Source organism: Thunnus maccoyii, chromosome 10 (assembly GCF_910596095.1).
Source record: "Thunnus maccoyii chromosome 10, fThuMac1.1, whole genome shotgun sequence".
Classification (NCBI taxonomy): domain Eukaryota; kingdom Metazoa; phylum Chordata; class Actinopteri; order Scombriformes; family Scombridae; genus Thunnus; species Thunnus maccoyii.
This window is the reverse complement of record NC_056542.1, coordinates 17134765-17162150: the sequence shown is the minus strand read 5'-3', so window position 1 is coordinate 17162150 and position 27386 is coordinate 17134765. Positions and strand designations below refer to the sequence as shown.

At 41.3% G+C, this 27386-nt stretch overlaps 1 protein-coding gene across 2 annotated transcripts in view; it reads left to right on the top strand.

The window, feature by feature from the left end:
• The window catches only part of galnt1 (UDP-N-acetyl-alpha-D-galactosamine:polypeptide N-acetylgalactosaminyltransferase 1), a 44661-nt gene extending 22976 nt beyond the window's left edge, over positions 1–21685 (top strand). For both annotated transcript variants that reach the window (XM_042424434.1, XM_042424435.1), the window contains 12 exons: positions 5424–5563; positions 5654–5822; positions 11135–11301; positions 11958–12085; positions 12197–12276; positions 12688–12858; positions 15317–15434; positions 16447–16627; positions 19322–19461; positions 19684–19782; positions 20036–20170; positions 20960–21685. In XM_042424434.1, the coding sequence (XP_042280368.1) occupies positions 5425–5563; positions 5654–5822; positions 11135–11301; positions 11958–12085; positions 12197–12276; positions 12688–12858; positions 15317–15434; positions 16447–16627; positions 19322–19461; positions 19684–19782; positions 20036–20170; positions 20960–21106 (1674 nt within the window). In that variant the 5' untranslated portion in view covers position 5424 and the 3' untranslated portion in view covers positions 21107–21685. The remainder of the gene's footprint in view (positions 1–5423; positions 5564–5653; positions 5823–11134; positions 11302–11957; positions 12086–12196; positions 12277–12687; positions 12859–15316; positions 15435–16446; positions 16628–19321; positions 19462–19683; positions 19783–20035; positions 20171–20959) is intronic.
• Positions 21686–27386: the final 5701 nt, after the last annotated feature.

The window sequence follows — 27386 nt, the reverse complement described above, 5'->3', positions numbered from 1 at the left end:
AATAACATGACTGTCTGTGAGAAACAGAAAGATCTATAAAGCAGCACTGTTGAATGATGTCAGTACACAATATTGCAGTATCTTTTTTTAACATTTATTGGCAAAAGGCCTTTTGAGGGAAAGGGGGTAGAGGCTAAAGAGAAAAGTTAAAATATCTGTCAAAATATCTGTAATACCTTCCTGCTCTGTTAAATAGTGCCTCTGCTCTTTTTTACTTAAGGTCTTTTTTTTTATTTCATTAAATTGTGTACATTTTTATGATGTTATTAGCTGAGTCTTTGTTTTAGGTGAAGTGATCCACCTTTGCTAAAAGAATATACTCACATATTGTAGATATACAGCACACAATGCATCTATGAATACATCCACAGACGCATATACTGTCTTTCTCCCTTTCTCTGTCAGAGCTAATGGTAGCGCTATCTCTCTCTCCTCCTCTCCCTGTCCTGGTCCTGATCTCGCTCTCCTTCCTCTATGGGACTACTCTGTGTTCTGCAGTCAAGGTTATGACCTGGAAATGAAGTGACCCCAGCCTTTTTTGCCATGAGTGTCTGTGTACTTTGGATGCTCCACAGAGAGCAGTGGACTCAGGGCTTCAGGCCACCCTGTTCTGTTTCACTTCCCTAATATTAGCCTGTGCCTTGTTCTGCTCCAGTTCAAGCATTACGACTGTTCAATCACCGCTCACATCAGTGTTGTCTTGGAAACTTGTTGAGTGTATCTAGCCCACATGATCCAAGAGCTGCTCGCAGACTTGAATAACACCATCTCTGGTTTTCTCATTGAAGACACTTCAAAGAGCAACACGCATTTTTACACACTTGTTTATGACGGAGCGTGTTGTTAGAAAAAAAAGACATAAACCAGGCTGTACAGAGAGCAAACAAATAAACTGTGCCAGCAGTTTATTATATGAATTAGCAGCACAAACTTTGTGTAGATTAGTAACACACATTGACACAGTCTCTCATTGTCAGTCTCACACTCACTCATCTAAATACTATCTCCCTCCCTCCCTCTTAATTTCCTTATACACTTAAAAACATAAAATCCCCAGAAGGGAGGCTCATCTATCCCAGTCATAAATTGCAAGGCGAGTGAAGTCCCAGATCCTCTTGCTCAAGATTTTTTCCAAGTGGCTGTGAGAAACACTAGTTGTGCAATCTCTAAAGGGGGATTAAGCCTGTGGAGAAGAGAAGGGGATATGAAGAGAGACACAGAGAAGGATGTGAAGGGGGAAATTGTGTTCTTGTAGGGAAGTAGTGATGGCAACCGCTCTTGAAAGGAGACGACATCACTAAGAGACTAACGGGGGGGGGAGTGGGGGCGGGGTGGCTGAGAGAGCAACAGGGAGAGAAAGAGCAAGATGCCCTGGATGGAGATATAAAAGAAAGATGGAAGGAACGTGATGTTAATGGATTAGGGAGAGAGAGAGAGATAGAGCAGGGATGGATGGATGGAGAATTGTGTGTCTGTTTAATGTCATAGGGAGCCAGGCTGTTTAAAAGAGACTTCAAAGAGACTAGCGCCCAATATAAACTAAACTGACACACTCTCACACATGCAACACACACTCACACACACACACGCATACAGAGAAGCAGGGCCCGGGGCTGCTGTGAGCGCAGAGGAGACCTGAGGTGTCCTCTGCCATGCCTGATTAGAAATACAGTGAGTGGGGAGGCATGGCTGAGAGACAGCGCTGGGAAAGTGTGTGTGTGTGTGTGCGTGCATGTTTTTAGTCAATGTACATGCATATAAATCTTCTCTGCTGATGCTCAGAGCGCTGCTGTCTATTTGTCTTACATTCGCTGTGATCAAATGGTATTTAGCAAAACCACTTGACAGCATTTTGACACAACTATGTGAGCAAGAATATGTGTGTGTCTTTATGACTGAGCGTCTCCGCTGTCTGTCTCCGCCTGAGTGCACTGTTATGTGTCTGGTGTTGTTTGTGCGCCAGGAAAGGTAAAAAAAAAAAAGAGAGAGAGAGAGAGATATTTCTGTTTCTACAGCATTATCAGGTTGTGTCATGTTACTGTGTGGAGGTTAATCGAGGTCTGCACAATCCAGCAGCAGTCAGAGAAACAGAGAGGAGCGGTCAGAGAGACTAGAGAGTGAGGAATGAATCTCAGGCTTCCCACTGGTGCAGGAATTTGTGGAATTTTCAGAGGAGTAATCTAAACAGCGAGACAAGCAATTTGATCAATTCTTTGAGGATATCCGGGAGGATCTGGGAATTTTCCAAACAGTTACTTGACAGGAATATACCAGAAAGGGTTTTAAAAACTTCTGTCATATGATTATTGTGGTTATTTTCCCCACAACAAGTCCTGACCGTAGTGTGAATCCAAACGGTGTTTGAGTTGTATCAGGGATGTGGTGGGTTCCCTGAAAAATAGAGCAAACCATGGTGCTTTACTGTGGTATACAGAAAAATCCAGAGGTAATATATCAAAGAAAGTAGGTAGAAAAAAACTAGATGTATAGAACAGTCAGGGTGAGAGCTATAAAGAGATTCAGTAGCATACCATATATCATGCAGTTTGTTATAGCACTCAGCTGTCACCCATGTGCTCTCTTCATACTCACTGCACTAAGAGTAACACCTGTGCGTATGTGTGTGTGTGAAACATAACTACAGTCAGTGGTGTCAACATCCTGCAATGACACTGCAGAAACTAGCAAGCCTTTTTCCTCTCCTCCACGCACACGTTCCCTAACTTTAACCCTAAACTTAACCATCACAACAAAACATCTAACCCGAGCCCTAACCCTAACCTGAACCTAAACTCAATTCCAAACCTTCAAACCTTTGAATGTTTGAATGAAACTTTAATTGGTCCTCACAAAGACATTCAAATCTACTGTAAATAGTAAAGTCTACTATAGATAGTGAAGTCTACTGTACATAGTATAGATAGATAGACATACACACACACACACACACACACACACAGCATGCCAAGTGACAAAATCATCAGCAGCTGGATATGAGGTTCTTCAATGAATATGCGTATTAGATGTTGAGGACTGCACCCTACATTATTGGGTATTATTTTACTGCAGATATATCGTTTGACATAATTTGGAACGAGTGTCTTAATTACATAGTTTGTATCAAGATTGTAGTTTATGTTACATGTTTATGTTTTTAAAAAAAATACTATCGGCCAATATAAATTGTAAAACCAGATATTGATATCAGTATCAGTATCAGTAAACAGTGTAGTGTGTACAGACCGTAACTCCCAAATTATTTCATTTTAAATTACTCTGGTATTATTTTCTAGATTAATTATTTTAATTAATTGTTTGGCCTATAGAATGTTTTCACATAGTGAAAATTGCACATCACAATTTTCTGAACCTGAAGATAATGTTCAAATTACTTGTTCTGTCCAACAGTCCAAAACCCAAAGATATTCAGTTTAATAAAGAGAAAAGCAGCAAATCTTCACAAGTGAACAATCTCGTGTTTCAGTGTGACTGAGATGGTGTAGGAGGTAGTTAAAGAGGTCAGGGGAAGAAGAGCTAAATGCTTATATATTTAAATAAAGGTCGGTGTCGAATTATCTGAAATAATTGGTTCTGCATGTAGATGCCAGGCTATTAAAATACTTGTAAACCAAGTTTTGAATTTAAATTTGTAGCTGACAGAGTGCCAGTGTAAGGACTTTGATGTAACTGCTGTAACATAGTGGACTTCATTAACCTTGTCAAAAGCCTGCTGTTGCAGGGGTTTGTTTTTTTTACTTCTCCGTGGAATAGAAAACAGAGCATTACATTGATCTACTGGTGGTTGCTCTGCACCAGTTTCTCTTCATTCAACCTGAGTGATGAAACCTTGCAAGGTTACAAAACAGATAGGTTACAAAACTCCTTTGAATCATATGACAAGAGCTATGAAGTCTCCAATCAGGGCCAGTCTTGCACTTGAGAACAGTAATTTGGCTGTTTATCAAACTGCGCTGCATTATAGCAATCATTAATATTGATTATTTATTGCAGCCCCACCTCTCATCACCGGTAGTCTTTCTAGAAGGCCCCAAACATTGTTATGTTTTGTAAGATTATGTTTCTGAACCGCTAATCTTTTTTTATATATTTCTGACATTTCTGCCCTGTGTGAACACATATCATAGTGTGTATTTAATACTCTGTTGTGGAGTACATTAATGTAGATACATACATGATACATTCAGCACATAGCTTTAACCCTGTAAACTGGTAGTACTGCAGGCACTTCGTTGTCAGAACATTAGAACTCTTTTGCTCCACAGGCAAGAAACTTTGAGAGAACAGACAGATCCTCACTCTTGTTTTCTGCTGTACACGGCACTTTGTGACACTTTGAATCCTATCAGGTGGAATTTAGAAATGCTGCTCTGCAGTTCCCCATCCTCCATGGCTACTAAGCAAAGCTAAACTAAGCCAAGCTAAGCTAACTATGCACAAACACCTTTTTTTTCTCCCAGGGGCACGAGAGAAATCACCGTGGCCAAATTAATTTTCTCCCTTCTGCTTGTACTGCTGCAACCTGAGGGATCATTGAGGCAGAGAATCAGCCAAAGAGGGAGAGGTGGTGCTGGAGGAGAGAAGGAAAGGAGAGCAGAAGAATTTTAATGTGGCTGTGTCTGTCTCTCGCTGCCTGCCAAAGAAAAGCAATTACTATCACAGCTCCTCTCTCTCTGCTCTGTGTGTGTGTGTTTGTGCTTATCAGTGGGTGTGTGCGTGTCTGACTGCACTTAAGCACACAGGGATTTGGTATGTTTCATGTACAAAGGGTAGATTGACTTGTACACTGCAGGGTATTTAGGAACTCTGATACAGTAGATGTCTGCTTCCGAGTAACTTTGCCTGACACTTGAAAGCAGCTAAAGTATTGCTTAGGTACCATAAAACATTCACTTCATGACACAAATGTCAGTGTTCAGTGTGCTAATAACAGTACCAAACGCTAACCAAACCATTAACATTTACGAAAGTCATCTTAGATTTTCATTTTTTTCTTCTGCAGTGACGTAAGACAGAAAGGCAACAATGCACAGTGCTCATTTTGAGGCTCTTATTGAGTGTAGAGGTGACCATTTGGAAAGGCGCTGATAACCAGCCAGCTGATAAGAGCCGAGAGTCAGACAGACAGACAGACGAGCGGAAGGACAGATGGAGGTGCTGAGAAGATACTCGGGCGTAGAACTGCAGGGGGGGGGGATGGGTGGGTGGAGGTTGAGAGGAGTGAAGAGAAAGGCAGGGAGATATGAGAAGAAATAGAGAGTGATCACCTCTGCAGCGCTTTGAAAAAGCCTGTGATTTTGTTTGCGGCTCAGGGCTCACCCTCATTCCTCACCTCAGCCAGAGCTTTAATATTCCTCTCTTTCTCTTCTGTCTCTGTTTCTCTCTGTCTCATGTCACATTCCCAGGATGCGGAGGTTCGCCTACTGTAAGGTGGTTTTGGCCACCTCTCTGGTCTGGGTGATGCTAGACATGTTCATTCTGCTCTACTTCAGCGAGTGTAACAAGTGTGACGACAAGAAGGAGAGAGGACTGCCTGGTAGAGACGGTGAGTGTATATTTAAGCACACACACACACGCACACATGATCAAAGAGACTCACCTGCTTAACGTCTTTATATGTGCGTATCTACTGCAGACACCCTATCCAGGCCGCGGGACGGGCCCGGTGAGGGGGGGAAGCCTGTGGTGATCCCTAAGGAGAACCAGGAGAAGATGAAGGAGATGTTTAAGATCAACCAGTTCAACCTCATGGCCTCTGAGATGATTGCTCTCAATCGTTCACTGCCTGACGTCCGGCTGGAAGGGTGAGCATCGTCCCTGCAGCTTAAAATGGCTGTCAGTGACATCCATTGTTGGGATAGTCTGCACTGTAGATCTAATATAAACCAGAAGCCAGATGTCTGGCCTTAAAACTGCACATTCAGTCACACAGTAAATGTCAGTTTATTGTCATTGTCATGTCATGTTTATAGATGTTCCAAACAGCTATACTTGAAGGTGCAGTGAAAAGCTGGTCATTATAGAGAGAGGGCAGACATGATATTGTTTAAATACAGAGATAGCGGGGCATATTTTTAGGCATTCTCCCCTGTAAAGGCATTCATAGTGTTGAACTCACTTGTACACATGAAAAGTGACAGAAATAGTTGTGTCAAGAATGGAAAAAAAGAGCAAGAGAGAGAAGCCCAAACACTGGCTCCCTTCTCAGCTCTGCACAGCTGGCTAATCACGGTGTGAAGTGTCAATGACGGATCGTCTGTTTCAAAAAGTTACAGTAATGGCCCTGCACTGCGCCCTCTAATCCGACATCAGAAAGGTGTGGGGGGAGGGGGTCTCCGAAACTATGCAACCATCTGACACACACTTCTGGCAGAGTTTACTGGCCCCTTACGTCACTGTTGGTCACCAAAGGTTACTTAGTAATAACTGCATGGAAGGATACAGATGTATGCATACATAAAGTAAATCAAGTCAATCATCATTTTTTAGAATATACATATATTAATCTGTAAGTGTTCAACTAAAGAACATACTGTAATATAATGTATAGAATTGGGAAATATTCAAACAGAGATTAAGGACTAATGGCAGTAGAAATAACATGTTTTCAGTCCAACAGACTAAATGTAAGATAAATGTACATACAAGAATGCTTTAAGAAGTGATTAAAACAGTGATACTCAATTAGCCAGTGAACAAGACAGAGTCTAAAGGCCCGAACGAACCCGTGAAAAGGACATTTGAACCCCCTGGTCAGTGTATTCCATACTACATACTGATTATACACACTATGTACTAAATACTAATACACACAAACACCTGAAACTATTTTATATTAACAGGAAATTATACAATGTATGCTAACCAAACTGCGACCTCGGAATACCACTGCAAATTAAACTTCATCTAATAGACAGCAAAATGTTTCCCAGTGATTTAATAGTTATTTTTAGTTTTCTGGGGTGTTCACAATGCTGTCACAAACATTCCTTTGTGCAATGCATCATGGGGCAGGAACAGCACACCTAAAAAATCAAGTTTATTAGTAGTTTTATTAGTTTCTTAGTTTATTTTGTCATGTTTCCAATGTGAACAGACTGCAGCAGACTCAAAACCTGCATAGACTTAGTATGGAACTGGGGAAGTTCAGTGGCGACCTTATGATGCACTCGTGGATGTGACTAAAAGGTGCAACCAATAAAGCCTGTCAAGCTAAATCAAACTGCCTTTCTCTCCATAGCTAATAGCCCATTGGTTCACCCTTAAGACTGATCCCCCACTGTCCTCTTACAACAGGAAGTGCATCGCATTAAGGAAATAATGACACACTTTTGTGAGACCTTGAGGATAAAACACCAAGCCATGAGCTCATTGCCTTGCGATTTTTTACTTCCTCATTTTTATTTTGCTTTAATAATACTAGGATATATTTGCAAATCACAAGTCCTTCCTCTTCATAATGAGGAATTTAGTGTTCTTTAAGTGTGTGTCAGGGCCAGATTTTGCAGTCAGTTGAGCAGACTGGCGTGCAGCCGCCCAGCAGCTTGGAAGACATGTCAAGGTTAGTTCAAGCAGGTGGAAACCATCGCTTCAGTAGGGGAACATGCATGGATCAGTAATGAAGGTTTTCAGAGAGACAAACAGAAAGACTGACTGACAGACACAAGACTGACAGGCAGGGGCACATGCACACTAGACAGGCAGGAAAGAAAAAGGACATTGATCCGTGAAATGGGTTTTAGTCTTTGAGCGAGAGTTGATTACTAGGTGTGTTTTCACTCAGCCTTCTCACCGTCTATCTGCTTTTCCAATTAGGAGATAAGACAGAGTCAATATCGAGCAAGGGAATGTGTGCCTGTGTGCCTGTGTGTGTGTGTGTGTGTGTGTAGGCATGCTTACATTTGTGTTTATTTTTGTGTGTGTGTGTGTGTGTGTGTGGATCGGCGGGTTTAGGGAAACTGTGAATGAATTCATCACAGCCAAGCAGGTCACCATTAGCTGAAACTGTGGAGCGGAAACTCACTGATAGTTTATTTTCATTACTGTCAGCAGTGCAGTCTCTGGGTGTGAAAAAAACAGGGGTGGACAGGTCATTCTGACGTTACAGTCAAGACTGTGTGTGTTTTGTATGCGGTGCACATGTGATTGGGTGGATCTGCACTATATAAAAACAGTTTCCATGACCACACCTTTCAGAAAACTTGACATTTACTCCTTTTTTTTAGATTCCAACTGCAACGGTTTTATGAGAATGCATATATGGATGTGTGTGTGGGGTGTGTGTGTGTGTGGGGTGTGTGTGTGTATGGTGTGTGTGTGTGTGTGTGTGTAATGTTGCAAGAGTGACGCTGTTTAATCAGAACCAGTCTGCCCGCCCATCCCGACTATCCCAACAATTCACTGTCTGGAGAAACAGCCTGTAACTCATTACACTGCTTTACTGTTGCCAAATGTTGCTCCACTACCCCGACAGTTTGAGTTCATAATACCCAAAACCAGTTTTTAAAATCCACACCATGTGACACACTGTCATGTGTGTGTGTGTGTGTGTGTCAACACATGTTGGTTTGGTGGAGACACAGAGGTCTTGTTTTCCATCAGTTACATAGCAAACATCATCCCTGGAGAGAGGAAAGTCTTAGTTGTTCGGTTTATGTTGGGTGTGTGAAACGCGAGAGTGAAATAATGAACTGATGCGTAAAACATCTAAAAGACTCCGAGGGTGTCTCTGTTTTTACAGTGAATCATCTTGCATGCTCATCATCCTTCGTTCCTTGCAGAAAGTATGTTCAGACACACTTGGACACCATAGACTGAAAATCACTGTGTGTGTTATTTAACATGCTTAAGAGGCTGCTGTAGGATGGAGTATATTTTTGACCTTCTCTCCTCCGTTACTGTTACATTCCTTCTGTCAGAAGCAGCTGAAGAGTTGAGGAGTGAGGAAGCATTCCAGTGCTCTGGCTGATCGGGAGGAGGGAGGGATTTAGGACGAGATGAGGAAGAGAGATCATATTCCATTTGGCTTTCATGAGAGTTCAATCTTTCAGAGGAAGGAAGTCAGGCTGGTTTCAGTATTTTTCATCAATAGATACAGGTGCTTCTTACTGAGGTTTCTCTGAGATAACACTTGTGAAAGTGACTGTCAAAGAGTTTAAAGGATAAATATGGTGATATTCTATATTTTTATTAAAGACTGTAGAGGCTGTGTAGCCAAAACCTGACATTACTTATTCCTCTGTGCTATAGACCTCCTTTGTTGTTCAAAAGACAGCTATTTTAGGAAGTATGAAGGCTTTCTTTTAATGAAACTATAAATCCACATTTTTTTTAAAAGATTTACATCTTCAATAGGAATAAACGGCTTGGGACTGAGAGCCACAGAGGAAGTCAGAAAGTATTGAGTCGAGCTAACGCACTGTTGGTGTTTGGGGGATTTGTTGACAATAACAAAAACATAGAAAATTGGCAGACTTATCCTTTAATATCAGAGAGCGTGCATGCAGGCTTTACTTGGGTTCTTGACCTAGATATGAGCCACATGTGCTCCTACCCCCTTTCTGTCTCTGTGATTCTAACTTGTGTTGTCCAGTGAAAATGATGTGTGCCTAAATGTTTCTTTTTTTCTGTTTATTGGAGAGTAACATTTAACACGAGTGTGGAATTGGATGAGCCCATATTTTCTGCCATCTGTTGTGCAAATCAATCCATCTGTAATTTGTGTTTTATTCCCAATGATTAGAGCGTGCTTATGAAGCAGCTCTCTAGTAAAATAATTGTTCATTTTGGTTGGTGAGATGATTAGAAAAGATAGATATGATGTGACCAGCTTAATCTGTATAGCAAAACAGCAATGTACTGTTTGTGAGACTTTTGATTTGATTTTGGTTTTACATAAATATATATATATTTTTTTATGAATGTGTGCTTTTCTTCATAGCTTCTACTGTAGGTTACGTAACACTGAAATAAAAATGTCATCAGTCCTTTTGCAGGGACCACAGATGGAAATATTGTCTCCAAAACCATAGTAATAAAAGTGTTTACAAGCTGCAAACCACAGTATATGATTTATCATGAAAGCAATGTATATTATAAGATATATATTATAAAATACAGAACCATTTATAGATAATAGAAACAGATGGGAATGTCAGTTGACAACCAGGGCATGCCTGGAAGTCGGAAAACACCAAGAGAACCTATGAACTTTGTACTTAGTACCATAAAATATTCAAACCCACCAGTGCGGTATGATGTCATTTAAACAGACAGTACTTCTCAGAGAATACTTTGCAGAACTACTTTAATAAGTCGGTGACCCAGTCGCCACTGCACTAATATCCATCTTCTCTTGTCTCCGCTCATATCCGCTCTCCTCTGTCAGACTTTTACATCCATCTCTGTCTCTCAACAAGGGAGTTTGATGCATGTGATCCACACTGCTATGATAATGACTCACTCTCTAATTAGCATCACTAATCAACTGTCATCATACTGGCCCACAATTTCCATGTGTGTCTGTCTCTCTTTGTCTAAATTTGGGGATTTACGGTTGGTTGCTCGCTCATTATTTACACTCAGTTTTCTTTGTTTAGGAGAGTCTTTGAACTCGATCAAAATACAATTTTTCATGAGGCCATAAATGATGATCTGATTAATGCAGTGATTCCATAACTGACTGATGCAGTTTAGTTGATGTTTGAGTCCCTTCAGTTCCCTCTTGTCCTTGCTCTCTCTCTTGTGTAGACTCACTTTAGCTGCAGCTCTATCTGTAACAGTCTCTTACAATCAGACAGAGGCTGGATTGTGATGTCTCTACCAGAGTGTTATTCTCTTTTCTCGCTCTGTCTCTGTCAGCTCAGTTTTGTCTGTGTGCAAAGCCTACAACTATACATGGTGTTTGATGCCATTCACACACCTCAGCTTGTTGTACCGTGTGATGTTTCATTGTTTTGACACTGACGGTGTGTTGTCTGTTCATTGTTGGAATGATTTAATATTTGCTTTGCCTCCTTATGTGTAGTTGCATTGAGTATCTTTCTATGATGCCACATCGAAAGTCAGTTTGTGCAATTGAATATAATTTTCTGATTGTTTTGTGTTCTCTCTGTAGGTGCAAGAACAAGTTATATCCTGATAACCTTCCTCGTACCAGTGTGGTGATTGTATTTCACAATGAGGCGTGGAGCACGCTGCTGCGAACCGTCCACTCCGTAATCGACCGCTCTCCACACACACTGCTGGAGGAGATTGTCCTGGTGGACGATGCTAGCGAGAGAGGTATATACACACACACACACACACACACATGCACACACACAAATACCAACACACACAGATAATTCCTTCAATGCTTGTCCCTCTTGTTTGAGGCTTAGCCTATTTTTTAAGAGCTACTGTATGATTTTACTGGGTTATGTGTGTGTAGCTGCGTTTGTGCATGGGTGTGTGCATCTGCGCTGTTGCCCAACAGCCAGTCAGCATATATGCGCTGTGTGTGTCACTCCACCCTGTGCAATGCTGTTAATCCCTGTTTGGGGGAGATTAGGTCTTTAATTCGCCAGCCGCAGGGATTACACTCTGTTATTACCCTCAATCCCCCCCAGTCACCACCACACATCACCATTTCACCCTACAGGACCTCAGGTTAGATGGCGCAAGTCAGAGGGTGTGTGTGTGTGTGTGTGTGTGTGTGTGTGAGAGTGAAGGGAGGGGTGCTCTCCGCAGGTATGAGTGATGTCAGCAGGCATGCTAAGGCACATGCACATAAGCACACATTTAACTTTTGATCTCTGTTGCTAAAGAAGCAAGGAGAAATAACCTGTAATACAGCCTCTGTTGTGTGTGTGTGTGTGTCTCTGTCTGTCTTTGTGTGGGTTTATTTGTACATATTGGATTTTTTTTAATGCATATATGTGTTTCTTTGCGTGTGTTAGATTTTCTAAAGCGGCCGTTGGAGCAGTATGTCAGAAGGCTGGAAGTCCCTGTGAAAGTGGTGAGGATGGAGCAGAGGTCCGGTCTCATCCGAGCCCGCCTCAAGGGAGCATCTTTCTCCACCGGCCAGGTGTGTGTGCGCACATATGCACGCACGTGACATCCACCACCCGCTGACCTGCACTGCATATGGTGTATGTAATGTGGGGTTTGTCTTAACGTTTTCTCTCCGTGTTTCTAGGTCATAACCTTTCTGGATGCTCATTGCGAATGCACAACAGGGTGGCTGGAGCCTCTGCTTGCCCGCATCAAGCAAGACAAGTAAGACATGCACACTCACACAAAGGCACACACACCATTGGTAAGCACAAAAAAAAAAAATCAATAAACTATTGTTGAGCCTGCAGGGGGCTTGCCCTTTGTTTATTTGATGCTTAATTACTCATTCTCTGTTTACTGCTTCCTGCAAACAGGTACCCGCATACACACACAAACATACACACAAAGGGTTTACAAAGGTGTAATGAGTAATGAGTGATGGCTGATGGGAAGTCGCAGCATGGTCCATTGTTAAAATGCAGTTAATTCAGGAGGTGCCACACCTTGCAGATGAGCACTTACTTGTGATTGATGACCGCCCAAGGTTACGAAAAGCAGGCTGATGCATGTGTGAGAGGTGCTGTGTGTGTTTGTATATGCGTTGATTTGTGTTTGTCTGTGCGTTTGCTTAAGGAGAACAGTGGTATGTCCCATCATCGACGTGATCAGTGATGATACATTCGAGTACATGGCAGGATCTGACATGACTTACGGAGGCTTCAACTGGAAGCTCAACTTCCGCTGGTACCCTGTGCCCCAGAGAGAGATGGACCGCCGCAAAGGAGACCGCACACTGCCCGTCAGGTTGGTGGTACAACTTCAACTGGATGATCCGCGTTTGACTCACCTCGTTTAAGTGTCATTCAGCATGTTGTTCAATCTTATCAGCTCCAGAGCTGCTGTTGTGCAGCTGACCCTGACCTTTGTCCTCCCCAATAGGGAGGACCTTTGTCCCTCCTACTGCTACCTGGCACACATGATCATACACAGTACACTCTGTCAGTCAGCTGGTTAAAATAACTTATATCCTGTGAGCTTCAGTGTAGCTGATAGGCATTCACAATTGATGTGCGTAGAGTAATCATATTTCACCATTTAATTTGCCACAGTCAATAATCATAAAATGTCATCAAGGCGAGAATCCTGAAAGAATACAGCAAAGACTCCTCTGTAGTTGAAGTCAAGATGTTTATGTAAGACTCTGTAATTTTGTCCTGTTTCATTTCTCACGGGACAGGCCTTGGAACTAAATTCAAGAGCTTTCTGTATTTTCTGCCTGTCCATCATCTCTTCTTCCTGCTCTTGTTTCTAAGCAGGCTTGACGCTGTTATTCAAGGTCACACACACATATAATATCTTATGTAACACACTGTGCCCCTGTTTTCAGTTGTTTTTTCACAGTTCTACATGACAAACTTTTCCTAAGGGTGTCTTGTAAGTGCCCTAAAAAACAAAAAAAAATAGGTTGTAGTGTCAGGTCAGAAAATTAAGAAGTACTTCACACTAATGACACGATTTACATAAGCCCTGTTCTACTGAAGCAGTTCTACATTATTCAGAACACTTAAAAGCTACTGCACATAAACAACAGTCTTCAGAATGAAGTGTGTGTGTCGGCTCTCAGTTGAGCACAAGTTCACATTGTAGAAACTTTGCCAGTGTGAGTCAGTAGATGCATCAGTAGAGGTGTGATTCATAATATATTATATAAATGTGACTTTAACATCCCACATGTGTATTTGGTGTTAAATCCCTGCTTATAGATTGCTTTGGGTGCTGACTTTTCATCAGCCATAGCAAGCTACAGGCCTTTTAGCTTTTTAGCCTGCAGACATGTTGCTGTTACACTCTGAGGAGCCTCACAGAGTGACAGTACAGCAGGAAACCTCAACAGCTAAACTGGTTGTTATGAGCACATCTACCTTGTAATTTACAGAACTGTGCAAAACGTCTTAGGTCACTTAGAAGGCGTCTCTGTATAGCTGTAAGCATTTAAAGTCTAGAGAAGACTTTCGGGAGATCTGAATATATTAAAAGCCCTTTTCAATTAGATGCTGTAAATCCTCGACAGTCTCCCACAGAGAAACACTTCACTTTTACAGTCTCAGTACAGACACTGAACTGTATTTATAGTTTTTGTTCCTTTTTTTAACATTTATTTATTTAGGGAAGTCTAACTTAGAGGAAGCCTCTCTTTTGCAGGAACGCCCTGATCACATTTACAGTTACACACATTCACACCTGGAAGCTGCCCAGTTCAACCACAGTCTGATCTGCCGGCCACTGAGCAGTTCCACTAGAGCAGTTGAGGTTAAGGGCCTTGCTCAAGGATACCTCAGTGGTGCTAATGAGGGAGAAGCAAACGCTGCTTTTTCACTTTCCCCACCCAGATTTATCCTGCCGAACTGAACCAACCAGCCAGTCACAAGCTCACTTGTCTAACCTTTAGGCCACCACTGCTTTGGATTGTAACGTTGTTTGTTTCTTTAAATGTCGCAGTAGGTTTCAGGCAATAAATAGTGATAAACAGTGATAAACATTCACTGCTTAGATAAATGGCTTTCTTCAAGGATTTACCACAATTAGAAGGTTTTATTTGTTTTGCTGTGATGTTTGAGTCTTGTAAAAAGTAGTTATTTCATTGTTAGCTAGAGACTTTAGAGAGTGTTCATATGTTTACAGTAAAAAGAGAAGCTCAAGAACATCTATTATTAATGTTTCCATAATAATTCACCACTCTGTTTAAGTCCTGTAGTTGTTATCTGTGATTGTTAGACGCCTGCATGCTTAACAGGCGAGTATTTGTTTTTCTGTACTTCTGCGTTTCTTATTATTTCCCACTTTTCAGCCAAATGCTGCACTCTGCAAACAAACCATTACCCCCCATGTTCTCAGGATATGTTTCATCCGTGTTTGTCCATTTGTATATAAGGTATTGTGTTTTCGTAAGCGAGCTAAGAAGTTAAACGAAAGCAAAAACAGGCAGTAAGGAAAATAAGCCTGATCTACAAAGGAGGAAACCGCTCTGAGAGGGGAAAATAGGGGAGCCTTTACACGACCACCACAGCAACAGAGAAGTGAGCTGAAAAACAGAGAATGAAAAAAAAACAAAACAGGAAAACGGCAAAGAACAGGGCAAGTGCAGTGAAATATAAAACTCTGATGGAATCTGTAGATACTGTGTGACCTTTAGAAACAGGGACTTCAGTGAACTGAGTGGCACCTCACTCTTCATTTACCCTGCTGTACTGTCTCTTCCCAGGACTCCCACCATGGCAGGCGGCTTGTTCTCCATAGACAGAGATTATTTCCAGGAGATCGGCACGTATGACGCCGGCATGGACATCTGGGGTGGAGAGAACCTGGAAATCTCTTTCAGAGTGAGTGAACACACCCGCAGCCAATTCACATGACGAGGGGTGGAACAGATCACAAAACTCACGGTTCGGATCATATCAAGATTTTGAGTCACAGATCAGATCATTTTTCAGATCAGCAAAAAAAAAAAAGGGTGGGGGGGAGAGAGACATATAAATAACTTTGCTTTCCATTTATTCTGCTGCTAAATTGTTAAATTAAAGTGCATTATGAGGCCTGATACCTTCTTCCTTTAAACATGATAGTGAATGAAGCAATGTCCTGTGTCCACATCATCAAAACTCGATGATAACTTACAAACATGAACACACATCTTGTCCTGTAGTTTAGCTTGTTGAACGAGCCGCCAAACAGTCACCAGGGAAAAGTGCACCGCTGACGTCAATTAGCAGCTATGTAGCTAATTAGCTGTTCAGCTGCAGCACATTAAATAGCGAGTAAACATATTTGAAGATGTCACTTCGGACCTTTTAGATGCTGCTTTGTTGTTGCTCTTCAAAATCCCTGTTAGCAACACGCTGTCCATTCATGACTTGTTGCTACAGCAGTTTGTTTACTTTGTCTCCAATGAGACATTAAATTTTGCAGTTAATCTGCAGTTCACATGCATGCCAAACTGTAGGGGGGGGGGGGCGATCCATTCAGATCACAGATCAACTATGTTCCATTACACCACCAGACATGACTGTATTCTTCCATGCACTGGCAGGCATTCAGGGGTGTCTGCTCAGGTTCAGAAACACACACAAACACACACACACACACACACACACACACACACACACACACATATTTCACTTGTGAGTTTGACTAAATTGTTGACTAATATTTTGTCAAAGCATCATCCTCTCTCAAAGCTCTCAATCAAACTTCAGACTGTCACAACACAGACAGGACCAGTCTGCGTCATCCATCCCCTAGCAGAGTTCACTGGTCAGCCTTTGCTCATATAGCGATCCCACCTTACAGTCTACTGTACTGTGCCTGTGTGCTAATGAGGTTTGTTCTCCACAGATCTGGCAGTGCGGGGGAACTCTAGAGATCGTCACATGCTCTCACGTGGGTCACGTGTTCAGAAAGGCGACGCCCTACACGTTTCCCGGAGGAACGGGACAGATCATCAACAAAAACAACCGGCGCCTGGCAGAAGTCTGGATGGATGAATTTAAAAATTTCTTCTATATCATCTCTCCTGGTGAGTTGAGATGTGTGTGTGTATGTGTGTGTTTGTGCTCATGGAATTATGCATGTTGTGCTCATGTGTGGAGGTTAATCTCTGTGGCAGGTGTGATCTATCCATTAACCCTGTGACAGTGCGATATTGCAGTGGTGACCCAACAGTGCGGGACAGGGGGCGGCGAGTAATTTCACGCTACGAAGCATCTATTAACTCACACAAACACACATACAAATACAGACACACACACACACACACTCGTACAAGCTGGCAGAGGAGAGACGACCAACAGTAAAGCAAAATTTGCTAAATAAAGAATATTTTTAGATGTGAAGCTCCTCATGGAACTGGTGAACTTTGGTTTAGCAGGCTGCAGGTCGTTTTATTGACAGCTGCTGAGCTGCTTTGTGATTGTCAGCCTGTTTCCCACATGCTGAACCCGAGCCACTTACGGGAAAGGAAAGTAACAGCAGCAACAGATTAGACCTGCAGATGTAGACACGTCGATGTCGTCACCTACATCATCAGTAACCAAAGGAATCGCTGCTGTGATTTTAACATGCAGCCACCTGCATGCACCGTTACAGCATGTAGCTTGATACTCAGGCTCAATTTTCATTCAGTCATTATTCAGTCTAAACTTGTGTTCATGTTAAGGCATCAGTATGCTCTAACCAAAGAGCTTATTGAATTGACTAACACTCCCCCCTACACTTATTGGATGTTGGAACTGGGTGGACTGGGTTCAACAATTACTGTAACTTTTCAAAACTAGCAATGCAACTAGCATACCCACTTCACACAGAGATTGGCCAGGTGTGTGGAGGCAAGAGAGTCAGCAGGGTTTGAACTACTCTCTCAGGCTTTTCTTTACACAACTGCTTCCATCACTGTGATGGAGGAATGCTGGTCAATGGTCAACTCATCAGTGAAGAAAGTGTCCAGGAGCCCTTTGATGTCTTATGCTGAGAGTATTTATTGAACATTTGGCCAAGCAGAGGACAGGAACAATAAACATCAATGTGTTCTGCACTTAGATGTTGTCTCTTGCTGTTCTGAACATGAAGATCTGACTTTTTGCCTTTAACCCCAACAGATCATCTCACAGTATGAAAAATGAGTGTATTGGTTCATTAGTTTTCTAAACAAGGAACTGCACTTTACCCATGTTAGGTCAGGTCATGTTGCATGGAGCTTCAGGTCACCGTCAGCACAGTCTGGTTTATGCCAATGGAATCTACGCAATCACCTATCTGTGGTGTCTAGAGAGTCTCGGGCCATCTCCCTGACATTGGTTACCAGGACAACGCCGGTTCACTCTTTATCAGAGCAGCTCCTGCTTTCCCCAAACATCCAGACAGCTGTGCACCTGAGAGGAGGCAGTGTCTCTCTCTTTAAGATTTGATGTTGCTTACTGTGACCTCAAGGCCCATGCTTGACCCAGTGTAGCCCAGTTTGTAAACCCTTAAGTTAGAATTTTCCATAACAATCACTTTTTGAGTGTACAAAGAAGTGCTGCACTATGAACTCCTTGCAGGAGAGACTGTCTGAATGTGTGTGTGTCTTTATGCCCATATTTAAAGTATCATCGTGTCTCACTCCTCTCTATGACAGCAGGGTTTTCACTACTCTTTTGAATGTGGCTGACAACGTACAAAAATAGTTTATTTCGAACATACCAGTGGGGCGGTTGTTGCTCAACCAGTCAGACTGACATGTACAGTATGTCCCATCTACATAACACAGAAGTGGTCAGTGGAAGAAGTGGAAGTGGTTCATAGCAGCAGTTAATGTTGTTGATGGAGGAAATGTGCTTGTTGTTATTCTTGTAAATCGACTCACAACAGCCTGTAAAATTGTAGCAATCTCACCCACATTTGTCACAGTTTGTCTGGCTCTGGCACAGGAAGATGATGTCTCCGATCTTAATCCTCCTTGCTAAGATCTGATTGGTTCAAGTTGTTTTTCCGGCTGAGGAAATAGCCACTAGTGAGCACAACACCAGACATATTTAAACTGTGGAAGAAACAGTAGATAAGAGCAGTAATTCAAAAGTCTAAAACCAGGATACATGACTTGTTATCTTGCTCTTCAATTATAAATGTTCTGTCATAGTTCACACAATAGTCTGACCCTACGCTTTGTTTTAAAAAAAATGGAGCAAGGGATTCATCATGCTAATCAGCGAGGGAGCAGCTCAGTGGAGCACCAGTAGCTAATACTCAAGAGTGGAAAAACCAACACAGGCACTCGCTGCAGAGAAGTTGACGTTCCTACAGGACTGGTTTGAAACATTTTTTATGGACTTTTCTTGCTGAAACTGGGTCTTAATTGGAATCTTCTGTAACTGTCACGAATTCAAGCCAGCCGCTGCCCTCTGTGGAGGAGCAAGCTCCACATTTTTAAACCCACCTGGTCTAAAGAGGTTTTCTTTTTTTTTTTTTTGGAGTAGTTTTTAAACATAGGCTTTTTCAGGTACTTCACCATCAGACAAGTGAGCTCTGCAGTTCAACAATATGGGGTCTGCTTTGCATCAATGACACTGTTTACCCTCATCCTACTTTACCAATGACACCCTTTAAATAACCCGTATATGGAAAAATGCATTAAACAGCCATTCAGGAAACTGTATGACTGACTGTATGAATGCAGTTTGGTGCCAAAGTTACTGACCTTCATGTTGTATGTGTGTGTGTGTCTGTGTGCGTCCAGGTGTGACCAAAGTGGACTATGGTGACATCACGTCTCGCTCGGCTCTGAGACAAAAGCTTCAATGTAAACCCTTCAGCTGGTACTTGGAGAATGTCTACCCTGACTCCCAGATCCCCAGGCACTATTACTCGCTGGGAGAGGTACGCTTATTCTACACACACAATCAGAAAAACCACTATCTGGCTAACTGAAACAGTCGTTTACTGTAAGATCAACAGACACGCATGCGTCTATGATTCACCGTCTTTAGGCTTAAATCCAAGCCGACGCAAATTAACATGAATCTGTCTGGATCGAAGGGTGTGGTTTTATGGTTAGGTAACATCGTTGCTCACAGTGACGTCTGTGTGTATTCCGCTCAGATCCGTAATGTGGAGACCAACCAGTGCCTGGACAACATGGCCCGCAAAGAGAACGAGAAGGTCGGCATTTTCAACTGCCACGGCATGGGAGGCAACCAGGTAACACAAGACCAACACTGACAAAAAAATAAATCAAAGAAACCAATACTGAAACAAAATAACACATAAACAAAGTGGTTGACCTCAGTTCTCCTTTATATTTTTCTCTCTCTGTACTTAATCATTTAGCTGATATTGTGACATTCCAGTTGTGCAATAATCATGAAAGAGGGAAGTTCTACTAAGAAGGTGCAAGAGGAAAAGAAAAAAAGATTTGTTTTCAAATTTGCAAATTTGTTTGCGTGACTTACAGGTTTTCTCCTACACGGCCAATAAGGAGATCAGGACGGACGACTTGTGTCTAGACGTGTCCAAGCTAAACGGACCGGTTATGATGCTCAAGTGCCATCACCTCAAAGGCAACCAGCTCTGGGAGTACGACCCTGTGGTGAGTGTGCAGTTGCACATGATGAGAATGTTCATGTGAGAAAACGATAAAAACAGATTTACACAATTACCCATCAATCTACATTTTTGTAGTAGCATACAAAAAAGGATCCTTCACAGGTCTGGGTACAAATACGAATACAAAATTGGCTTGTTACACCAGAAAAGTGTGGGATGTTTTTTTTTTTCCATTTTAAACTTGTATAAACCAACAAACAGATGAAAGCAATCATGCAGACAGAAGTGCAAAAAACTGTTTCAATTTGCAGATTGGTTTAAACCAATTTTCACCTGGATCCATCCAAAAGTTGTTTTTGAGCACAGAAATACATCTCTTAATAGAAAATGAAGAAAAAATGTAGAAAAAAATGAAAAGCTGATTCTGCAGCAGACTCCCTTTAAGTAAGTAAAGAAAATACAAATGTTTAAACTTAAGTGTTTGAGCTGCTTTTCAGGCTGATCTCAGTAATGTATGTAAATAGTTTTCCTTAGATACACATATTTCAGACCAGCTCTCTTTTGAGTTAGTAAGATGTTTGTTGTCTTCAGTTTTAAGGTGGTAAAGTTTTGTTGATGCAACGTAACAGCAGCAAACCTCACCTTGAAATTAAAGTCTAAAAAAATGTGAAAGTTTTGAAACTGAAACTAAAAAGAACCCAATTCACTGACGTACTACTTCAGTAGAGATTTATCTACACGCTCTTTTGAATTCAAATGAATCAGTAAAACACCTGGTTTGCATCCTCTCACACACACACACACATGCTCTCTGTGTCTCCCTGCCGTGCAGAAGCTGACCCTGATCCACGTCAACAGTAACCAGTGTCTGGACAAGGCCAGCGAGGAGGACAGCCAGGTGCCCAGCGTCAGAGACTGCACACACACACGCTCCCAACAGTGGCTGCTCCGTAACGTCACACTACCAGAGGTCTTCTGACCACACTCCGCACACTCACAAACACACACACTTACACACACAGCGGCCCAGAGTAAGCAATCAGGGGAACGGACGTGTTTGTTAAAATTGGGCACTGGGAACGGAAAGACTTCCCACGAGGGGACTCGGGAAGAGAGGAGGACGGACCGGACGGTACTACCTCTGCCAGAGATCAGAGGGAGGAGTGTGTTTGACCCTCCTCGGAGCGAGAAGAGAGGAAAGACTCCCTCTAGGAGACGACTGTTGGCTGTTGTTTTACATTGTTTTTTGTTTTGTTTTTTTTTTAAAAAAAAAAAGAGATTTTAACTGCGGAGAGAGTGACTCGCTCCTCGTGCGCGTGAATATGAGACTGGAGGAGGCGAGGTTCTGCACTCACAGCTTCCCTGGACAAAGCAGTCCACCCCTCAACTCATCATTTAACGTTTACTGTCTGCCTCTTATGAGAGAGAGTGTGCACTTATTTGTATGTGAATGGATGGAGACGAATGTATGCTTTGAGAAGGGGGCTGAATTCCTTGTTTATTTCTTTCTTTCTTTCTTCTTTTTTTATTTAATTTTGTAATGGATTTTAAAAATGAACTCTGGTGAACTCCTATGAAGAAGGGTGCATGTGTAAGTGAGCGTGCGTGTGTGTGTGTGTGTGTGTGCCTATGTGTGTGAGTGTGTGTGTGAGAGAGAGAGAGAGACTGTCCCGTGTGCCTGTGTCAGAGCCCCTCCTACAGTCTTGCAGCAGTGTATGTCTCCCTCTGGTGTTACTCCTCTGCATTTTCATCCTACAGACTGAAGCCTCCTTGCCGAGGAACTCCAAGGGACACGTTTAAAAAAAAAAAAAAAAAAAAAGTGAGAGGACCGAACACGACGTCTGCCATCAGCAGAGATCTAGAGATAGAGAAATATGATGTTTGTGATATCTTGAGATTTCTATGTCCAGTTTTTACATGGCTTTGTGTGTTTCTACAGTCCTGTGAGAGTGCCACAGAGCAGTAGTCTGTCCGTCTATGTTGTCTTTAAAGATGTTTAACATAGAGCTAACACACACACACACACACACACAGTGAGAGAGAGAGAGAGCACTCTAATTAATGTAGTGTTAAACCATAGAGAGCTCTCCTATAAGACACAACATAGTCACACACACACACACATCCTGTATACATATAGGAAAAAGGCTGCAGCAGCCTGATAATTTAATCCATTTTGTCATATCTTCTTCTCAACGACCTCTTAAAAAATACACTCCAAGGGCTTCTTTCCTCCAGCGGAGTGTGTGGGTGTGCGTCAGTGTGGATGTGGATGTGAGCATGTGTCTTCAGTACTAATCCCAGTCCCATCAGCTCCCCGTGTACTTTTAGAACAAACAGCTCTCAGATCCCTCGCTGTTGGACAGCCAGAGCCCGTAGCGTAGACTTGATGGCAGATCAGCGTATCCCTGCTTCCGTTGTACAAAAGAGCTAAAAAAAAAAAATTAAAAAAAAGCTGCTTTTATTCTCTAATAAGAGCCGAGTCTCTGCACTCTCCTGAGGACACGTATACAGCAGGAAAGAGACTGCAGTTGTTAGAATAAGCAAATGTTGCTGAGGTGCGTTTGGAGACTTAATCAGGGACAGAATAAGGAGTGAAAAGGGTCGAACTGTGGATTACAAAGAGCACAGCAAGCAGCAGCAGACATATCTTAATCCATGACTACATATCTCACTTTTGTAAGCTCACCTGCAGTATTTCACAATGGTTTCTATCATATCTGAACGAGCCAGACAGCTCGACAGTAACATCAATGCGTCATTCTCATTTCAACCATCACGCTCTCTTTTTCTTTTTCCTTTTTTTTTTTTTTTTTTTTTTTTAATGTATCACTCCTGCCGCTGCGAGTCAGGGCGGGAGAGGTGATTTCATTAAAGCTTTGAACCATTTAGGCTTCCTCCAGTGGAGGAAGGGTTTACACATAAGGACGCGTCATCTATTCATCTTTGTTGTGGACACGGTAGCGAGAGGAGGCCATCAGCTGATTTCATGTCTGAGCGAATGACTGTGTGGTGAAGATGTGAGCGTTTCGACTGTGACATAGAGGGAGTGTATCGATTGTTCTGATTTTTTGGGGGGGGGTGGGCAGAGGCGAGGGTGGGGGAGGAGGGGGGGGGTTGAAGTTAATTGACATGTCCAGGGTTCCACACTGAGCTGATCCAAATGTAGACAAATAAAGGTGAAAAAGTTTACAGAACACGACAAGGAGAATGTTGATTTCTGCATCCTTTTGTCTGCACATACACACTAATAACACACACTTTACCTTTCTGTCTTCCCAAACAGTAACAGGACGTCACTGACATCAACTCTAATGAAGGAAGATGAGTCATCTGCACAAAAATGGCAGTTAAAAGTGTGAATGAGTCTTTTCTTCACCTGGTGATTAATTAAATCGACTGATTCTTTTTTTAGAGGCTGATACAGATATGAATATTAAGAGTCTGAAAAATCTGATGATTTATCTGCTGATATCCTTTTTTTTTTAATAAAGAAGGATTGAGTTTGAGCTTCACAGTTCATTCTTCAATCTGCACTCAAGGTCTGCTTACTTGCTTGTCCTGGAGGTTTCAACCATATTTCACTGTCTTCATCAACAAATTTTTGTTGTCATGGGACCAGAGATGTTGAAGCTATTTATTTTTATTTTTTTTTTATTCTGAGCACTTTTAGAACTTCTCATCTGTGTGTGCTTAAAAGTGGAGGTCTACAGAGCTGCAATGATTATTCGATTAGTTGATTGTCAGAAAATTAATCTGCAACAATTTTAAAAAAACTTTTAGCTTTCAACTTTTCAGCTTCTCAAATGTGAGTATTTTCTTTTTTCCTTAGTCATATATGATAGTAAAATTTAGTGTATTATTGATCAGACAAAACGACGTCTGAGCACGTCACTATGGGCTCTCAGAACTTGTGATGGGCATTTTATGGACCAAACGATTAACCAATTAATCCAGAAATTGGTTGGTAGATTGGTCAATAATGGAAATACTCACTAGTTCATTCTTGACTGTGGAAACAACACTGCAGTCTGTACTCAACATCCACTTTGTTTCATGTGATATGGTCAAAGTGGAGATTGTTTGGTTGATTGTAAAATCTGCTTTTCAAAAAACATTTTAACCCAACATGTACTGAGAGGGACATTTTACAGTTTGTTTCTTTTTACCCAACGAAGATCCAACTTGGACTAAAACATCTATTTGAATACATTTTGTGCCGGAGTATAATCACTCCTCTTCACATTTTACAGTTTGTCAGTTCTCTCTGAAGGACAGACGACATAATGGAAACAGTTTTTTTAAATACCTCAAACATATATTTGCTATTTCTTTCCTGCAACTTCTTGCTACTCACCATCTGACATATATGCTGATGATCTAATGATTTAGTAATATGTCATTTTTAACTGTTAACACAGTTGCCTGCTTGAAAGAAACAATTCAGCTTTTAGCAGAAAGAGGAAGAGCAGCACAGAGTGTAAACCACACAGGCATGGGGTTGTGTGAATTGTGACGACCTCTGCATGAGCCACCCATGAGTGCTAAAAGATTATAATCTGTTATCTCCCCACAGTGAGAGAAGTACAGTGCTGCAGGAGAAGTTGGTCTAGACTGTTCTCTGTTCCTCCTAATAAACACGCCAGTGCAGTGTGAAGGTAATGGAGTCGGGCAGCAGACTCAGTGCTTGATTTGTGGAGAGTGGATTATTCAGACTCCTTGACTTGATCTGCTGAATTATTCATTTGTCAGGATTAGACCCACCAAGAGCAACCAGGAAGACGTATTGTTTAGACAGCAGTGTTTCACACACACACCTTTAATATTACGTGTTGATTCTCTGCGTTTTTTTTGTTCTCAATGCATCTTCTGTATAGTAAAATCTAATCTAGTTTGATATTTTCATACTACAACAGCTTCTCATCACAGATTACCAATCATTCCAGGTAAAACTTTGTCTCCAGCAGGGCCAAAACTGATGCATCAGACTCAAGTTTCACGGTTTTAACATTTTATAAAAGCAAGAAAAGCCGAGAACCTCAGATGTGAAAGTAAATCTGCAAAACCTGAACCTGTTCCTCTGCTTCCTTCTGGTCCTGGGTGAAAATTAATCTGCCATGTACATCCAAGAGAAGTCCTCTTCAAGGAGACCCCGTCTCTGTGTTCCTCTGTGTTACTGAAATGAAAGACTCTGCCGTTAAGGAGATTTAGAGATGGGGTGAGCTAAGGAAGACTCTGGTTTTAATGTGCTGATTCACAAGAACTGTGTGGAGTCTTTGATCTGGAGAAATGGATCAGAGACAAATCAGACCGCAGCCCGGAGGGGAAACTCCAAGAAAAGACAGAATATTGAAGCATTTTCAGAAGAACAGAGTGAATTTATGAACTCCATCTAATTAATTTGTTTTGAGCGTTTTATTGATCCTTGTTTGTGAAATCAGCTTTATATTTTATTATTAAGACACTAAATCTCATTAATTTAGACTCCACACCAATTGTCACCTGACAAACTCTTTTATTTGATTATTTCTTGTTATTATTGTTATTACAGTCAGCAGTTGTTGTTACCTCAAGTGTTTATTACATTATCTTGGAATTTATTGCTTTGACTGAATTCATTGCACTTTTTTATAACGTATAGAGAGATTTTGTCATGTTTGACAGGCTGTTGCATTTAACCACCAGATATTAAACTACCAGCTTTTATAAGCCACAGTGCTCATTCCAAAAAAAAAAAAAAAAGTCTAATATCATTCATGTGGCGCTTCAACTGAGGTTAATAAAATGTGTTATTTTCTGGTCCATTTCCTCCTCACTCTCCATGGATTGAATAGTCTCTTATGTCACTGTGAGGTCTTTCTTACAGTAAGATTTCTGTTGCTTTTTTACAGACTGTCAGAGTGTGAAGTCACCTGGAAGTTCATGGTTTTGTTTCGGCTATCAGCTGGGAAGATTACTGTGATTTGCAGGCTTTCAGAACTCACAGCACAACACAAAGACTTCATGATGTGATATTTATTCTTTATCTGACTGTGACCATCATCAATAAATCACAGATAATCTTCCTCTGTTCCCAAAACACCTAAAACTCCAGTCTCATCAGGCCAACACATTAAATCAGTCAAACATTAAATACATTTTACATTTTGTGGTATCTCACATTCAGTGCTAACACATAGATCAAGAGTACCTAAATACTTCAATGTTAGTTTACTGAGAACTTCCTCCTCCATTTATTATAACAAAGTTTATAAAAGTCAGATTTTTAGTTACTCAACAACAGTCATTTGAATTTAGTCTCAGTAGTGGAATTTCACTCTGTGGTCACTGTTTGTGTATTAGACTTGAGACTTAAATCACCAGCAGCCACACTGCAGCTTTCCAAGGATTTGATATTTATTCTGTCCATCTGTCGAGAGCCTCGCTGACACATTGACAATCTGTAAAGTCTTCACAGACCAGATGACACAGTCTGACTCAATTCACACAAACACAGAGGGAAGTTTTCACTTTTTTATCCATGGAAAGTTAGATGTTGGGTGTTTTTTTCCATTTGTGACCTGCTTTATATTTGTACAATTCAACAAAATCCATCCTGGGAACCACAGTCTCAGTCCTCTAACGCAGGCCACATGTGGAAGGGTTGTATTAGGCCTTAAGGGCCCATTTTGAACTATAAAATCTGTCCCTTTCCTGTCTTTTATGCTTTGTTGTTGCTGTGATTACAGACAAAGTTCACAAACTGGTTCCTCTGCGTCATTCAAACCTCTCTATGCTAATTTTCTCTGATGATGATCTAACTGCAAGTTTAATAAGTGTATGTTTGCAAGTATATTAGTTGTTTAGCCGCAGGTTTTCTTGTTATGTGCTCTCTTAGCTATTTTATATTTATATATTTTATTTAATTTCCATATTATTGAGCAAACACATTGTTCATTCTCACAGTCAGTCCATGCAAACACTGAGGTTGGTTTGGAAATTTGCACAAAGTAAATATTTGACAGAAAATGAATCGACTAAAATTGTTTGATTTTTTTTAAAACACTTTTTCTAAATTTTTGATTTTGCCTTTTAAATGAGACAAAAAAATCAAAACCTTAGCTTAAAAAATGTAAATGATTAATTGATTTTAGTTGACTGTCAAATATTATATATGAGAAATGTGATATGCATTTTCACTATTTCCTGATATTTTATAGCCCAAATGATTAATAAAAAAAAAAGAATCAACAATGATTATCAACAATAAGATAAATAAG